This window comes from Pantherophis guttatus, chromosome 2 (assembly GCF_059756535.1).
Source record: "Pantherophis guttatus breed Tessera chromosome 2, ASM5975653v1, whole genome shotgun sequence".
NCBI lineage: Eukaryota > Metazoa > Chordata > Lepidosauria > Squamata > Colubridae > Pantherophis > Pantherophis guttatus.
In genome coordinates this window covers 62,435,369-62,454,285 of record NC_142064.1, presented here as the reverse complement: position 1 = coordinate 62,454,285, position 18,917 = coordinate 62,435,369, and the positions used below count along the sequence as shown (strand labels likewise).

General features: G+C 38.8%; 1 protein-coding gene across 3 annotated transcripts in view; it reads right to left on the bottom strand.

Annotated features, from left to right (window-relative positions):
• The window catches only part of PTCH1 (patched 1), a 114,362-nt gene that overhangs the window by 48,433 nt on the left and 47,012 nt on the right, over positions 1-18,917 (bottom strand). For all 3 annotated transcript variants that reach the window (XR_015732730.1, XM_034410087.3, XM_034410089.3), the window contains exons 3-6: positions 7,637-7,826; positions 6,091-6,160; positions 5,636-5,727; positions 3,262-3,460 (exon numbers count right to left, since the gene is read on the bottom strand). Coding sequence is in view for 2 of the 3 variants with exons in the window: in XM_034410087.3 (XP_034265978.1) it covers positions 3,262-3,460; positions 5,636-5,727; positions 6,091-6,160; positions 7,637-7,826 (551 nt within the window). In the remaining variant the exon portion in view is untranslated. The remainder of the gene's footprint in view (positions 1-3,261; positions 3,461-5,635; positions 5,728-6,090; positions 6,161-7,636; positions 7,827-18,917) is intronic.

The window sequence follows — 18,917 nt, the reverse complement described above, 5'->3', positions numbered from 1 at the left end:
GCTCTGGATCGAGTCGTGCCTTTGCGGCCTCTGACCCAGCGCCGTTCTCACCTGGCTCCTTGGTTTACTGAGGAGCTGAGGGAGATGAAGCGCCGGAAAAGACGCCTAGAGAGTAGTTGGAGGGCTAGTCTTTCTGAATCGGACCGGACACTGGTAAGATCTCATATTAAGAATTACCTAGTGGCGATAAAAGCAGCAAAATGTACTCATTGTGCTGCTCTTATGGCGTCATCAGATAATCGCCCAGCCGCCCTGTTTAGGGTGACCCGCTCCCTGCTCCACCAGGAAGCGCGGGAGGACCCCTTGGAGGGAAGAGCCAAGGACTTTGTTCAATATCTGCATGACAAAATCACTCAGATTCGGGAAGGTCTGGACTCCGACTGGGTAGGTCCAGCGAGGATGACGGGGGCAGGTCTTGAAAATGTTATCTGGGACGAGTTTGATCCTGTGACCCCAGATGACATGGACAGGATTCTGGGTAGACTGAACGTGACCACATGTTTGTTGGACCCGTGTCCCTCCTGGTTAGTACTGGCTTCCCGGGAGGTGACGCGAGGCTGGCTCCAGGGGATTATAAATGCTTCATTGGGTGAGGGTGCCTTTCCCGCTGCCTTGAAGGAGGCGGTGGTGAGGCCTCTCCTCAAGAAGCCTTCCCTGGACCCGGCAGTATTGGCTAATTATCGTCCAGTCTCCAACCTTCGCTTCGTTGCGAAGGTTGTTGAGAGTGTGGTTGCACGACAGCTTCCCCAGTACCTGGATGAAATGTCGTATCTAAATCCATTCCAGTTGGGTTTCAGGCCTGGGTACAGCACGGAAACGGCATTGGTCGCGTTGGTTGATGATCTCTGGAGGGCTCGGGACAGGGGTTGCTCCTCTGTCTTGGTCCTGTTAGATCTCTCAGCGGCTTTTGATACCATCGACCATGGTATCATGCTGCACCGGTTGGAAGGGTTGGGGGTGGGAGGCACCGTATTACGGTGGTTCTCCTCCTTTCTCTCCGACCGGTCGCAGTCTGTGTTGACAAGGGGGCAGAGGTCGACCCCGAGGCCCCTCATATGTGGGGTGCCGCAGGGATCGGTCCTCTCGCCCCTTTTGTTCAACATTTATGTAAAGCCGCTGGGCGAGATCATCCGTGGTTTCGGGGTGAAGTACCATCAGTACGCTGACGACACCAGCTGTACATCTCCACCCCGGACCACCCCAACGATGCCCTTGAAGTGATGTCCCGGTGCCTGGAGGCCGTACGGATCTGGATGGGGAGGAACAGGCTCTGGCTCAACCCATCCAAGACTGAGTGGCTGTGGTTTCCAACGTCCCGATATAGTCAGCTGGTGCCATCGCTGACTATTGGGGGTGAATCATTGGCCCCCACGGAAAGGGCTCGCAACTTGGGCGTCCTCCTGGATTCACGGCTGTCTCTAGAAGAGCACTTGACGGCCGTGACCGGGAGGATTTTTCATCAGGTTCGCCTGATCCGCCAGTTGTGTCCCTTTCTAGATCGGGACTCCCTACACACGGTCACTCATGCCCTCGTCACCTCTCGTCTGGACTATTGTAACGCTCTCTACATGGGGCTCCCCTTGAGGTGCACTCGGAGGCTCCAACTGGTGCAGAGTGCGGCCGCGCGGGTGGTTATGGGAGCAACGTGGAGCTCCCATGTAACACCTCTCCTGCGCGAGCTGCACTGGCTCCTGGTGGTCTTCCGAGTGCGCTTCAAGGTTCTGGTTACCACCTTTAAAGCGCTCCATGGCTTAGGACCTGGTTATCTACGGGACCGCCTGCTACCACCAATAGCCTCCCACCGGCCAGTACGCTCCCATAGAGAGGGACTCCTCTGGGTGCCGTCGGCCAAACAATGTCGACTGGCGGCCCCTAGGGGGAGAGCCTTCTCAGACCTACGATCTGGAACGAGCTCCCCCCGGAGATACGGAGGATCCCGGATCTGCGCACCTTCCGTCGTGCGCTTAAAACGTTTTTATTTCATCAAGCTGGCCTGGCCTAAATCTTCTCCCTTTTAAAATTTTAAAATTTAAATTTTAAACATTAATTTTAATTTGTTTAATTATGGGATATTTTAAAATTTAGCCAAATTTTTTAATTTGTTTTAATTTATTTTAAATTTTGTATCTCTGTGTTTTATCTTTTGGCTGTTCACCGCCCTGAGTCCTTCGGGAGAAGGGCGGTATAGAAATTTAATAAAATAAATAAATAAATAAAGGAGCTCCAAATTATGGACATTTTGAATTTTTCTATTTTGCTTTGACTATAAAGTTTGCACAAAGATAAATAATACATTCATCTTTAAAAATAAGTATAGCATAGTCCATTAAATATCTCAATGAACAAAAAAGGCCTATAGTTCAATTTAAGTATTTAATTTCTTGTAATATAAATCTAGGTGGTAGAATAAATATTTGTTTGTTATATTAAGAAAATATAGATACTCATCTTATATACCATAATTCTGGGTTGCTTACAGCAACAAGAATAGACTCATATCAAAAACAATTTTAGAAAACGAATAAAAAAAGCAGTGCTTGGTATCCTAAAGCAACACCCCCTCAATACTTCAGCCTCCCTCAATCTCAATATTTGGGGAAATTTCAAAAGCTAGAATAAAGTTCTTTAGATGATCCGGAATAAAATGCAAATATATCAATTTCAGATATTAGTATTTGTATCCTGAAATAAAAAAGATGCTCTTTTGGAAAATTGTAAAGTTAACTACAAAAATTCCCATTATTTGATACTACAGCATTTGTATATAGAACCTGATTGGTAGTAATTTTGTTCACAAACAGTCACATCTATCATTTAACATTGATGAGTGTTTAGTGGCTTTGCAAACCTAACTGCATTAATATTCCAATATCCCTTTCTCTGCAGTACGAAACTTAGAATATAATACTATATTGAAGTTCATTTCAAAGCTATTGTTTGTTCTTAAATCCTTGAAGCTTGTTTGTTAAATTAGGAATAAGTAGGTGTCTTGGTCTAGAGCTCCTGCTAAGTAAGCCATAGAAATGGTCATGCTTTCCTTATTATTGCCTTATTTTCTTCTGTTAGCAGAACAATTCAAGTCGGTGTGACCAACCATCATTTTACGAATTCTGAACTTAAGGCTGTATCTTGCATCTTGCTCAAATACTGCTATCCTGAAACTGCATCATATTGTTGACAATGATTTTAGGATATGGAATTAGAATCTGCTTTTTCAACACATTTTTTTTCATTTGGCTGAAAAAAGAAAGATTAACCTACTTTAGTTGAATTTTTGTTGGGGGCAGTTATAGGACAGTCCGGATCATCAGGGTTTAGGCAAGGTCGATCCATATATCCATGGCCAACTTCTGCCTTATTCAGCATCTCCTCCCAGGTATCTACTTGGGAGTTTATCTTTTTCAGCTCCTCTAAGAATTCTAAGGGGTCAAAGTTGGTCCACTGCAAATGGGGTTTTCCTCTGTCCATGAAGAGAAAAATGAAAAGGTTATCAAAAGTTGCCAAACTTTTGTAAATATTTATTTACCGTTTCTCCACTCCTACTCACATTCATATTTTTTTGAAACGAAGTTTACTGAAATGTGTGTAATGGTATTTAAAACATTGCCACAAGATTTGTCTTTTGGAAAAAGTTGCTGAAAATTTTTATCTTAAAGCTGTTTTTCATCCACAAAATGTCTTCTTCATATGAGCATCACATCCATGCCTAAGTAAATGCTAGTAAACAGAGCTTCTTGAATCTAATGGTTTGAGGGGATTTTAGACATTGTAGTTAAGTCTTGATTCTTAACTCAGCTATTACATTGCACCACTATTTATTCATTTATTGAACTGATAATCAAATGAGCAAGAAAATTAGCATCTGAACTAGCATTTTAAGTATAGTGAAATTTTAGACAAATAATTTATTAACTAAATGATTCAGAAAAAATAGGGAATTCAGCAGTCGCAAATAAAGGAAATGTTCAAGTATCAGAGAGAAGTTCATATGATATTATGAATTGCATTCTTTAAAATATTTGCCATACATTAATCAAAAACACACACAAAAAAATAAAAACACTGTGCTCTTTCAGACATGGTAACCTTTTTAAATCCGCCTGAACCTCTGCTGCTATTTTTTTCATTTCCACTTTTGATTTTGTGATGTTGCCAGACCATAAAGGCTTTTGCCTGACTTTTTTCTGGTTCAGACTACTGTATCTGCTTAACCAGGCTTAAGATATTATTCAGACTCTCCCAACCAGAAAACGCAAGCTCCTTCATTGTCCCGTTTTAAGAAGTCCACACTGAAAGTTAAGCGATAGCCGTTGCATGTTGCCTTTACAAAGACAGACAAACAAGGGCAAAGCCTACACCATACAAATAAGCTATGCAATTAACCTAAATGAATTTAAATGTTTTAAAATATAGAACATGTTGAAAGTAACAATATCCAAAAGAAGAGATTTCATGCTACTAAAAGGCCTGATAAAGAAAACATAGCTTCTACCTACTGCCATCATATTTTTCATTTCATGTTTTATTTCCTCAAATACAATCACAAATAACCATTATATAACAGTGAGAATGTTGCCTTTGAGAAATGAAAAAAAACTATGAAGTTAATTGGGACTTTTGCTCTTTCTCTCATAAGCATATGTTGACAGTATAGTGTAAACATTTTAAAAAAGTAAATATTCAAATCACTGACTCTTTTTGTGGTGCTGAGATTCTGCCCCAAATTTGGTGACAAACCAATGACTAACCTGTAGGATTTCTGCACTAGTTTTAAGTGATAAAATAAAAATGTTCCAAGAAGACTGAAATTCCAATTTCTCTTAAATAAAAGTATTTAAGCCAGAAAATTGGGGGGTGAGGGGGAGTCAATAATTCAGTACAATCCCTTGAACTGAGATGATCATGTCAGTATCAATTCTAATTACAATCTCGTTCAGATACAGGGCTGAAGCCAAGGATATCCAAGGACCAGAGATGGGTAGGGGAAAGTGTCAACAAATCAAGAGGGCAGCTGCAGCAGTGTGATCAATGTCCTGTCCTTTGCATGTATTGTGACATGCATGTAAAATGTGATACAACTCCAATCATATGATTGTGGCTGCTATCTTGATTTTGTTTTGTTTTGTTTTACAACGTCCAACTTCAATGCATACCCTACCTCAATCCAAATTAAATCACTGATAGTGATAGAATTTACTGAGAATAAAACTGAAGTAACTTAAATTTGGCTCACATCTGTTGTTCATATTGATCCCGATGAAATAATCAGGTTATCCCTAAAGCTAAAATCATATATGCGAAGAAGCAACAGCTGTGTGGCGATACACTTTGAAGGGAAGCTAAAAATAATAAGCTGCTACAGGAAATTGCCGCACCTATACTTGCAAATGTGCTGGTTCAGATGTCAATTCTCCTATGTATTTGCATTCAAAACAGATAACATAATCGGATGGGATGTTAATTTAGTAATTAAACATCTCTTTTAAAGAGAAAAGCATGCGGAATAGATATCTGTATGCATATTTGTCTAGAAGGCCTCACATTTTGTGTTCAGTCCAACATCAGAATAAACTGTAGCTGAGTGAAGCCCCATTAAACTGGTAAAACAAATTAGAAACCAACACACTTTACTTACGGTAGATATGCAGTCCCAGACTGTAACTTTGCACCCTCCCAGAAGCAGTCCAGTGGTGTGATAATTAAACAAGGGTAAAGATGTTCTATAATCTGTAAAAGAGACAGAAAAGAAACCCCTTAACATATTGTTATATGTCTACAGAAATATACATAAAAATACATGAGGGCCAATTTTGTCTAGTGCTTAAGGCACCAGGCTAGAAAACAGAAGACCCTGAGTTCAAATCCCGTCTTAGTCATGAAAGCCAGCTGGGTGAGACTTGGTCATTCTTCTCTCAGCCCAACTCACCTCACAGGATTGTTGTGGAGAAAATATGAGGAGGAAGATGTATTGGATATGTTCACTGTCTTGAGTTATTTGTAAAAATAATAAAGGCAGGTAATAAATAAATAAATAAATAAATAAATAAATAAATAAATAAATAAATAAATAAATAAATACATTGTCTTTACCTTGTCCATGTAACCAGTTTCTGTGATGGGTTCCCCTGATTTGTGACATAAGTGTTCCAATTTCCATTGTCTGTGGAAACGAAGAGCAAAATTACATTAACAAATGGTCATATGTTGAGGATTACCTGTATTTTCAAAGTTTCTTTTTTGCCACTCTTAGGACATGCTGTCATTTGAATTAAATTAGTTCACGTGTGGGGATAATCTCATTACGACAGCAATAATAGTTAGGTTTTGATGGCCTCTAGTATTGAGGATACTTCATGATTCTAACCATGCAATTCATATTTCTCAGAAACCACCAGGCAAGATTAATGGAAATTAAATTTGCAATATTGTAGGTCAGCCTTTCCCAAACTGGTACGCTCCAAATGTGAGCTACATCTCATGTCTGCTAAAGAACATAGAACTCTGGCACATCTGGAGGTTATTAGGCCGTAGAAGGATGCTGTAGCTAAAATGCCCATTCTCTTTACCGCTTGGTGAATGCAAAGGAGTCCCTGCTGCGTTGAATCCTTCCAGTATGTCAGAGAAAATTTATGCTGAGCGTTTATCTACATTGGATCAAAAACAGTTCTGAACTTTACAAAACAAACTCACTGTAAGATCCCTTCAAGATAAGTTGAAATTTGTGCTTTAATACTAGCTTAAACCATTGTTTAATATTACTGACTCCCACAACAGGGACCTGTTTATACTAGATATGTCAGCAAACCAACACAGTCCAAAGTTATACTTTGAATATGTTTTATGACAAAAATAAAAGATTATTTTTTTAACTTAATAGCTGAAGCCCAATGGTTTCAGACATTGTAAACTATGATGAACATCTAGAGATGTGGCTAAATCAAGATTTTCCCCAGTTCCCAGTTGCCAAAAGAAACAAGGTCAGAGGCAATGGGGCTCCACAAAATCAGGATGGTAGCTGAAACCATATGAAAACTCTCATGTTGACATTTTTTTAACTGCCCCTGAACTGAAAAATTAAGGCTGAAACAGGCAAACAGTACAGGTAGTCCTCGACTTACAACAGTTCATTTAGTGACCGCTCAAAGTTACAACGGCACTGAAAAAAGTAACTTATGACTGTTTTTCACACTTCCAACTGTTGCAGCATCCCTATGGTCACGTGATCAAAATTCAGATACTTGGCAATTGACTCATATTTATGACGGCTGCAGTGTTCCAGGGTCATGTGATCACCTTTTGTGACCTTCTGACAAGCAAAGTCGATGGGGAAGCCACTTAACAACCTTACTACCAACTTAACAACTGCAGTAATTCACTTAACAACTGTGGCAAGAAAGGTTGTAAAATGGGGCAAAAGTCACTTAACAAATGTCTCAGTCATCTGGGCTTCGTTCAAAGTAGCTTTCCAGGGAAACTAGTAACTTTGCAAATGTTGAAAAGCAAATGTTCAAGGAAGCTCTGTTCTTACAATAAAAGAAACTTCTAGGGAGCTTCTGAATTTCTTCTGAATGAATTCTGATTCATACGTTACTGCAGAAAATGCTATGATGATGTTTCTTTTTTCTTCCCATCTTACCTGTTGTACATATATACATGTATCTTGCTGGCTTGTAGTGCAGAATCAAGGTGCTGTCTGAGTGCTTCGGTTGTTAGTACATTAGCAGTCTCTTCTTGTGGTGTCTGAATCATCAGTTGAGGATTAAACATGGCCTCTTCTCCAATCTTCTGCCGTGTGTAACTTAACTCCCGACTCACTCGCCCACCAACTGACAGACAAATATTTACAACCTGGGATTAGCCAGCAAGGATTGACTCTTTATACATATTCTAAAAGCTCACAGGCTCCCCAATAAATTTCCCCACATGCATGGAATATGCTATAGTTTATTAAGAGCTGAAGCAACTTTAAGAGAGTGCAAAAGAGAGTGTACAGTACAAAAAAAGCCACATACATTTTCCTTACTTTTAAAAAAAAAAGTTTCCATACTGCAAAGGCAAATCACAAGTCCATTTGTGCTAAATACATGCATTTTCAGTATCATATCAAAAATTCCGCATGTACAAAGTTTGTTTAAAAAAAAAAAATCCTTTCAGACCAGACCAAATATTTCCATGTTACAATTTCTTACACTTGTATAAACAGTCTGCTGCAATGGCACATTTCAAGATAAATGGCTTCAATTTACACTCTTCTCCTAAATAATTTGGCAAAAGCAGAAAGGAAATAAAAGAAGCCAGGAGGAAAAGAGTAAACGAACATTAGTGTATCTTGCTGCTGCTAGTTAAAATATAAAAATAGTGTTAAGTGAAGGTCACTTAACAGTGAAGGTCATTTAACAATGCAGATTCAGAAGACAGCCAACTTACATTTAGTAAACTACTGGGGGAGTCTAGAGTTTCCGTAGTGAACTTTAGTGTATCAGAATATGGATGTCATGACAAATTAAATGGCAATAAGGTTTGGGAAGGCAGTTTCGTATGGACTTCAATACCCAGAATTCTCAGCAATGGCCATACTAAGTGCACTTTGATGCCTCAAGGCTTCACAATCGTTGTTATGATCATTGTCAAAATAACGTTTCAGTATTTGAAGACATATAAATATTAGGTCCCATCTTTCATATTTTTCTAAACATGTAGGGACTTACAGGTTGTTCTTGACTTGTGATTGTGCATTTAATGATGGTTCAAAGTAACGACAGCCTGGGAAAAAGTGACTTATGACTGTTGCACCAATCCTGCGGTCATGTCTTTAAAATGATCCAGTTGCAGCATCTTGTAGTCATATGATTGTGATTTGCAACCTTCCCAGTCAGTTTACGACAAACGAAGTCAATTGGGGAAACTGGATTCACTTAACACTGTGTGATTCACTTAACAACAACAGTAAAAATGGTAGTAAAATCAGGTCTGGTCACGTACTGATTCAATGATCACATCACTTAGTGATCAAAACTCCAGTCTCAATTGTGATGGTAAGTCAATGACTACCTGCACTTCATCTATTACAGTCTTCATTAAACCTATGTTTTTCACAGATGAATTCGAATTGACAAAACACTAATTATTTCAAAAGCATTTGTAATCATGAATTAAACATTGCTGTATAATCTTTTAAGTAGGACCTAGAATGTATTTTGTTTTGCATAATTTATTTGCTGATTAAATGTGGGGGTGATGAGCCCTGCTGGCGCAGTGGTTAGAATTAGTGGTGGGATTCAAAAATTTTTACTACCAGGTTTGTGGGCATGGCTTGGTGGCATGGCATGGCTTGGTGGGCGTGACTTGGTGGAGGTGGCAGGGGAAGGATACTGTAAAATTTCCATTCCCACCCCACCCAAAATCCCCATTTCCTCCTGATCAGCTGGGACTTGGGAGGCAGAGAATAGATGGGGGCAGGGCCAGTCAGAGGTGGTATTTACTGGTTCTCCAAACTATTTAAAATTTCCGCTACCGGTTCTCCAGAACTGGTCAGAACCTGCTGAATGAATACCACCTCTAGTTAGAATGCAGTATTGCAAGCAAACTCTGCCCACGGCTAGGAATTCGATTCTGACCTGCTGAAGGTTGACTCAGCCTTCTATCCTTCCAAGGTTCCAGATTGCTGAAGGCAATAAGCTGACATTTTAAACTACACAGAGGGGTGCTGTAAAGCACTATGGGGTGGTATATAAGTCTAAGTGCTATTGCTAGTGCTAATATTATAGTGTTTGATATGATTCTCAGTGTTATATCCTTACAACGCATTTAAAGCACATTTGTGTAACGTGTTCAAACACATATGTACAATCCAGGGGTGGGTTCTAAAAATTTTTACCACTTCTGTGGGTGTGGCTTATTTTGTGGACGTGGCTTGATGGTCATGTGACAATTATTTAGGATTTAGCAGAAGTATTGGTCTACCAGGCTTTTAACTGCTTGCAGAGCTGTACCGATCTACCCATTTATTTTTTGCAGGCACTGGTCTACCCATTTATTTTTGCAGGCACCGATCTACTCATGTATTTTTGCTGGCACTGGTCTACCCATTTATTTTTGCAGGCACTGATCTACTCATGTATTTTTGCAGGCACTAGTCTACTCATTTGTTTTCTTTTAACACTGATCAGCTGTAGGGCGGCCCTTTGAAGCCCCAGGGCAAGAGTTTAAACAGTTTTTTTCCCTCTAGCCATCAGCTGGGACTCAGGAGGCAGCAATAGATTGGGGGTGGGGCCAAATAAAAGGTAAGAATAACGCGGGGGTGAATGGGGTGGATGGGGGGTGCGGGGGGACAGAACCGGTTCAGTGATGTCATATCATCACCGCTACCGTCTCGGAAGAATCGGACCGAACTGGGAGGAACCCACCACTGGTACAATCTCTTAGAGAAACATGGAATCACCCTTGGGCTCATGAGTAATCAATTTATACATGTGTTATCTTTTCAGTTTGTTTCCTGATACACTAACGAGGCCCTCAGCTCAACCAATTGTCTTGCTGTTATCTTTCTCAGAATTTCATTTTTCCTTTTATTCTGGGTGACCAGAGTTTTGGTACACCATGTAGAATTCTAACTTGTTTCAGAGTCTACATACAAGACTAGGCAGAGGACACAGCAGCACATCTGCCTTAGAATGGAACTGGTGATCTGAACCTCCTTTTGACATAGATAAGAGAGAAACAGAAAGACAAAGAAAAAATGATTGTGAGCAGCATGATCATGGCCAAAAAAAAAGGTAATGTGTGAAAGAAGTAGCTTTTAAGGCTATTTCCAAGAAACAAGGTAAAAATATAGAATGGTGAACAATTGCAGAATCACAGTAATTTCCATTTTAAAAAAGAATAAAATCAATGGCAATAATAAGAATTAGGAACTGCAGTGTGATGAACTGTAAAAGTATTTTTTCTAACAACTACAACTTCTGCCTCTAAATACCTTGGGCTCATGTTTTAGACAGAGCAAATAAAAATATGAATTACTCACTCTTCTCATTTCTGCAATTGCAACTAGTTATTTTGATATTTGGAAATATTTAATGAAATTATTGTTAAACTACCGGTATAATCCTGAAAAAGCTCTAACTGAATTTCAACCGAATGTACAAGTTCATGACTACTTTGAATGAAAACAATTTTCCAAAAGAAACTGTGTATGTATAGCTGTAGTCATAGATCAATGAAACATGTAAATGTGTCGTAATTTCATTTATTAAGAAAGAATGCAAAATTTATGTGTAAGCAAATCCATCAAAATATTGCAGAAGTGTCAAGTTTGATTTTAAACTCCATTTCAAAAAATTGGACTTCCCAACAATTCCTTTCTGCTTTCAGCAAATCATGTCCAATTTTATTTTAGAATGTGTAGAATAAACAATCTGTAGATTCAAATAACACTATAAGATAGTGATCTTATATGTAAAATACATGCTCTGCCATCCATACTCAAGCTCATATACTGATTTATTTCTGGGCTTATCAGAATTTCTAACTTATTTCAACTAAGAAGACTATTCATGCCAAAGGACAGCATTGTAAATGGCCAACTGTTTAATATCAATGGACATGATTGCCCCTAACTCAAGATGCTGTCAAACTCTATTAATCTCACTTAACAAGGCAAATTCAACCAATCAGCATTATAACATAACAGCAAGAAAAGTGGACTTTTCCAACCTTGCATAAAGCCAAAGCAAAAATAATAAATCAACAGATGGTTTTAGAAATCTAAGGAAATTATGTTGACAGCAGATCTTTTAGTACTGGTTAGTTATGAATAAAAGTAATTGTGGCAACTTATTTTGAGATATATTAACAGCTTTTAATGCATTTTAAAAATAGTATATTCAGATAGCAGTTACAAAGTAACATTTCATATATCGATAATAGTAAGAAGTGAAGAAAAGAAGCACATGAGAAATTTCAAATTATTCAACAAATCTTTTTCACTGACAGTAAAAAAAATTCATTCCACAGGTATCATCTCCAAAATTCAAGCATGTCCCAAACGTCTTACTCAAGTACCAAACTAACATCATATCTTTGTCCAGGACACTGCAATTTGTAGAGAAGAAAGGGCCAGATTAATACTTTAAAAATAATTGCAGATCGCAAAGAATAGTTGATGTGCCAATCAGTTGTTTGGTGACTAGCAGAGCGGTGGCAGCAACAGAGTTGGCAGTGTTAGTGAGGCTTGGAGGTGCTCTTCAGTGTGTCTTTTGGGGTGGAAGTGATGTAAAAATCAAGGTGACAATGGCAGATCTTTCCTAGTGATGGCATTGTTTGGTAGCAGTGAAATAATTATTTTTCCAAAACACTGGTGGCCTGTATGCTATGTGTTGTGCAGGCCTGCCTCAGTACTAAGGGAACGTCAAACTGGTTTCTGAAAATGAAAGGAACTAATCTATAGACTAATATATAATTCTACTCATATTTTTATTTATGATATTTAGAAACTGCCCATCTCTGTTGCAGAACAACCCATAAATAGCTTACTGCTATAGATTTATCACTCTGTCTAACAATGCATAAAAATGTGTTTTCCCCTCTCAAATTCCCATGGCAAATGAATTTTTTGAAACAAAAATTGCAACTATGCTCCATCTTATATCAAATACAAAATAATGCCATAGAATGGCATGAAAACCTATGCCCTATGTTCAAATCTTTTAAGCAATCTTCTCTGTAGAACATGCAAAAAAAAAAAACACCCTAAAAATTCTTTTCTTACCTTCCATTTCTTTCCTTTTTCTTCTACTTCAACAGACAAACATGACAAGCACAAGTCTTAAAAAGTTGCATGCATTATTCATCTTCCAAATACTTTTGAGCATAATTTCAGCCAGCACTGTACTACAACACATCAAAAATCAGGTCTTCCCTTATGGGATATGTGCTTGTCTAGATGCCAGGTTTTGCATCAGTGGCAAGCCTAGGTTAGGGGAGGTTGCCTGGCAACTGTAGCCAGGAGATTCTGATGGCGCCAGGAGGCACTGTTCTTTGGATAACCATACATTAAGCTTCATTGGGGAAATTGACTTCTAGAAATAAGTTGGAACCACACCAGTTTTCTTTGCCATGGCAACCATGGTCCTAGACCAGTGATGGTGAACCTTTTTGGCACCAAGTGCCCAAACCGGAATGTGCATGCGTGTGTATGCGTGCCAGAGTGCCAGAGTGCCGGAAACCAGCTGGCCGGTGTATGCATGCCTGTTTTTTGGCCATTTTTGGCTGTTCTCAGGCTGTTTTTGGCCTGAAAAACAGCCCGAAAAATGGCTTGAAAACGGCCAGAAAAACGGCCTGTTTTTTGGCCATTCTTCGGCACTCCGGCGCCCGCCCGTGCACACCTGAAACCAGAAGAGCAGCTGGTGATGGCACGCGTGCCCACAGAGAGGGCTCTGCGTGCCACCTCTGGCACACATGTCATAGGTTCGCCATCACAGTCTTAGACCATTCAGAGCTGAACTTATGTAGGAAAGAACACACTAGATCTGATGTTTGTCTTGATACCTTTAATCATGGTATCTTTTCTGACAGCTTCCAAAGGGGAGAGTATCTCTGTTTTGTGGTACTTCTCATTTACCTAAAGAAGCAATCAGAGTTGGCAATGTTATAGGGAGATGTAGGACTTTTTGCTTTCTCAACTCTTATTTAACATCCATATGAAGCCATTGGGTGATCTGTTCAATCAATATGGTCAGCTATCATCAGTATGCAGATGATATGCAACTTTACTTCTCAGCCCTAGGCCAGAGAGGTACTGCTCTGATCCTGTAGCCTGTTAGGGTCTGGATGGAGAAGAGCAAGTTGACTAAATACCCCAGCAAGATACAGCAAAGAAATTTGAGTTTTGGTTCTAAGATGGGATCATGCTCCCCCGACAGAACTGGCTTGAAATATAGAGGTCATCCCTTCAATCACAATTTGCTATAATCACAATTCAATCATGTCTCACTTGGACAATTATACATAGTTCAAAACAGAACTGGCTCTATAAGAGCAAGTGGAAGGTCCAAAATGATATGGCTCTAGTAGCCATGAGCACATCTTGATTTGCCTCATGTAACCCCACAACCTCAAGATCTGCACTGGTTACCAGTTACCTTCTGGGTGCAATTCAAGGCAATACCTGACTTTTTAAAACCCTTACATGGTTCTTGGTACTTTCAAGACTATATACCAGTGATGGCTAATCTTTTTGCCATCACGTGCCAAAAGCAGGGGTCGCGCAGGGAGGTCGCGCGTGCGCATGCCCATACCCATAATTCAATTTGCCCTAACCCCCTGTCCAGGTACGTGTGACTCCCCACGCTCCCTCCACTATTGGCATGTGATGGCACCATGGGACCGGAAGGCCCATTTTTCACCCTCCCCAGGCTCCAGAGCCTTTCTAGGAGCCTGGGGAGGGTGAAAACAGCCCCCCCCTCCCCGAAGACTCTCCGGAGGTTGGAAATGGCCCATTTCCCAACTTCCGGTGGACCCGGAAGGCCCAAAAATCAGCTGGCCGGCGCACATATGCGCTGGAGCTAAGCTAGGGCAATGCTCGCGTGCCCCTGAAAATCTGAATAGCTCCTAACCTTTTGGTTTTTAGGAAATCATTAAAATTTGACTGTTTCAGCAGGTTTTGGAAATTGGGACATTTAATGTATTTATTTGTGGGACTGGAGGTAATCAGAACATTGCTAAATGCAGAACTGCCAGGCCATGCAAAACTGGTAAAAATATCATGTACCTCTAATAAAACTTTCTTCAGATTATTAAAATCTATATTTTAGATTTGGAAACTACAAATCTTCCAATCATAAATTGCCTATCACTTATATAGACACACATGTTCAGAAACGACACTTCTAAATTCTGTTTGTTGGTCCCAATTCAATCAATTATGACTACATACCCAGCACTTCTCCAGCTCACCAGCCATCCCATAAACAAACCTCATTCCTATTTAATCCACAATTGTTTTGGCAACTGAAGTGACTTATAAATAGATCAAATAAATACATATATAATAACATTTCTCTAGTTACATCATCTGGTCCTGCAACTTCACCATTTTTGAACATTCTTAATGAATTTATTATGTTCTTCTCTAACTAGCATTTGTTTCAAATTCAGTCTTTGACACATCTCTAGCATTCCCTTGCAAATCTCTAAAATAACAATCCCAAAATTCCTTCCCTTCAGTCTCATTCCAAAGCATTTCATCACTGCTATTTGTAATTCCATTCACACTGCTGGAGGCAACTTGTTTAGCTGTCATCCCCCGTTTCAAAACAATTTTTAATTTCTATCAAAATTGCTCTGTGTGTTCTCTGCTTCCTTTAGTCTTAAACTGTTTCCTTGCTCTCTTTTATTACATTTTTGCAATTTTCTCTCCATCAATTGCATTACTTTTTTTCTCATCATTTGAAACAGTGATTCTCATTTTTTCAATCTCAGCCTTTTCAGTTCATTATATCACCAAATAACCCTTTTAACACTTAATCTTATTCCCTCTGGAAAAAGTATAAATATAAACTAAAGGATAAGTTACCAATATGGACAGTACCCAGACACATGATAGAGAATATAAATTTGGAGCAAAAGCAAGATAAGTTTACATATAAGGAACTCCTTTATAAGGAAGGAGTTAGATTACAATTAAAATCTATGGAGCAATTAAGAGAAGAAGGAATTATTAAGACTTGGTTTCAGTATGGTCAGCTGCAGGCCAGATGGAGAGAGGATAAAAAAAAACTGGTATTTTGCAGCAGGATGAGAATTTGATAAAGCAAATAAGAGATAAAGGTCAAATGCATATTAAAAGGTTATATAATGTATTAGTGGAAATAGATTCGGAAACAGAGCTAGTCAAGGATTGTATGATAAAATGGGCACAAAACATAGGTGAACCAATAATGTTGGATACATTGGAAAAGATATGGGTTAGAAATGTAAGATTCACACAAGCTCAAAACTTAAGAGAAACTTTTACAAAATATTTTATAGATGGCATTTAGACCCAAAAAAACCTAGCCTGCATGTATCCAAATTTACAACCCAAGTGTTGGCAATGTGAGTGTGAAGATGCTACATATTTTCATATATGGTGGACATGTAAAAAAATTAAGGCTTTTTGGATAAAAATATGGTGGATTATTCAAAATATTTTAAGGAAAAAAATTAAATTTACACCACAGTTTTTTTTGTTGGGAATAGTCACGGATTGTACTGTAATAGAGACTAAGTTGGTTTTGAATTTATTAACAGCTGCCAGGTTACTGGTGGCACAGTACTGGAAGAAGGAAGATCCACCTACCATTGAGGAATGGACATTAAAAGTTGTACATCTGGCTGAGATGGCAAAAATTTCATCATATCTTAAAGATCATTCAAATGAAAGATACATATCAGAATGGAGAAGATGGATTGACTATATGCAAAAAAAGTATCCGAATAAGAAGATTCATATAGCTTATGAATGAAATATTTTTAAGTAGTTTATGTTTATAGTTTTTGAGTTATAAGGGGTTAAAGATTTAGGGAGAATATGAATGCAATAATTTGTTAGCATATCTTAGCTTTATGTTTGTGAATGCTATACCCTGTGCCTGTTCTGGGAAGTCTAGGGAGGGGGGTGGGGGGAGGGGCGAAAGGGGGGAGGGGGGAGGGGGAAAGGGTGGGGGGGAGAAAATGTTTGTATTTCTTATAAAACTTTTTAATAAAAAAAACCCAAAAAAAAACACTTAGTCTTATTCCCAATACTTCCTTCACTCTGTAACATAAATTTTCACTGTATTCCAAGCACCTTCCGCATCCTTTTCTTCTTCATACTTTTTCATATATTTTACACTTGCTCTTTCTGCAGTCTATCTACATTCTACTTTCTTTCACTTTTTCCCATTCTACTGTTGACATTATTAAACTATGCTTTAACACACATTCAAAATGTCATTATCTTTATATACTTCATTCATTACTATATTTCAGCCTTTTATACTAATCAAATCAGATATGCTTAAACTACATATATGTAGTTTAATGATTTTCTCCAAACCAATGGTCACTGACTTTTTTTATGCAAATCTTCACCAATAGCATTGTTTCTTAATCTTTAAATGACCCATTCATCTTTTCTGTATTCTCGCATTTGTTCTTACACAACCATTCATGTCATCTAATCATCACTAGATGAGCCCACTGATACTTGCCTCTATTGCTAATTATGGTGTTGATTTATTAAGGCTTTCCCAAAACACTTTCCAGCAAGATACAAAAGGTACAGACTAGGTTACTAATCTTAATCATTCCTGTGCCACACGCAACGTTGCCTGCTATCAGTAAGTATAGTACTGTCTGTTTTGACAAATGTTGGGCAATGTGCCAGCAGCACAACCCAAGCTTAATTTATCCTTAGTGTGCCTTAGTTATTCTATAGAAGCTAGCATCTCTAATCTAGAGACAAACTTATGACCCAATATACTGTGGCCTGCATCCTACCAAATGGAAGGTACACTGACATGCTGAGGATACAATTTCTGGCTCTTTAAGGACTTCTAGATCTATTAGGAGATCAGAAAGTTATAGAAACAGACATATTTATTTATTTTCAAATTTATAGCATTCAGAGTGAATCAACAGTAAAATCAAAACGTCTCACCGCTTTTATACTCTACTTGGTTAGTAGTTGGTTTGTGCTAACCTCCCTCCCCACCGATCAATTTAAAAACAAAATTAAATGCCATTTTCCTGGGGGCCAGCTGCCAAACTACTTACTCGTGTGTTTTGGCCTCTTCATTAGTGTTTATGTCCAGCCTAGCATAAAGAGAACAGGAGCTTGGAGAAGGACCGAATCAGGCATTACTTCCAATGACCACACACATCATTCCAAGCAACACAATCCAACAAAAGATATTCTCATCTGCAGATACAATTTCTGCTTTGACAAAAGGATTTCTTAAAAACAAAGGAACAAACAAAACCCTCATGATAGAAACATCCAGCAAGAACCCAACAACAGTGTTGTCATAAGAGTACAAGAGGGAATACTGCTGGCATATTGGCCAAAATGTGTCAAAAAGGACAGATACTATACTTACAATTAGTGGGCAATGTGGTATGTGGGACAGGAATTTAATCTGCAAACAACTCTACACTCACACCTGGGAGTGCCCATATATTAGGATACATCATAAACCATAAAGTACATCAAGTAACCCTGTACAAAAAGCATTGGGAACGGGAAAAAGCATTCCTTATATAACATTAGATCTTAATCCTGAATGACATGAGGAGTAACAACAATGTACAGTACCACTAAATGATTTGTTCACTTTATTTTCACAGGAGAGTAGATAATATAATGGATGTTTATGAAGGTACCTAAAATAAACATAAAACAGGTAACTAGATCAAATTTCTAACAGGACCGAAAAGCTAATCATCTGACATTCCAAGACAAGTTTCAAAGGCTTATTATTCCTCCTATTTCAATCTGTCAAACCTAAATGCAGATAAATTGGATTTTCCAAAGGTTAATGCCATGATCCAAATATTAATCCAAAAGGTCAAGTACAATATTACGCTGCAGTTCAGTGTATTCCGCATTATGGTATAGTTCTTACAAAATGAAGATCCTGAATCAGGGCGCCTTGTACACGTGAAGCTCAGATGGCCAGACTAAAAACAGATCTATGCTTTAATTTTAGCCTTCTGTTGATGGATCTGGGAGCAAATTCCAATCATCCAGAAGATTAAATGAATGAATGAAAGATACAGACAGAAAGCTTTCTACTACCCAACGTATCTTCCCAAGTGATCATCTCATCCCAGGTGAAAGCCACATACCAACTTTTCAGATCCTCAGAAGGTAGCTCATTTTTTATTTTTTTATTTTGCCC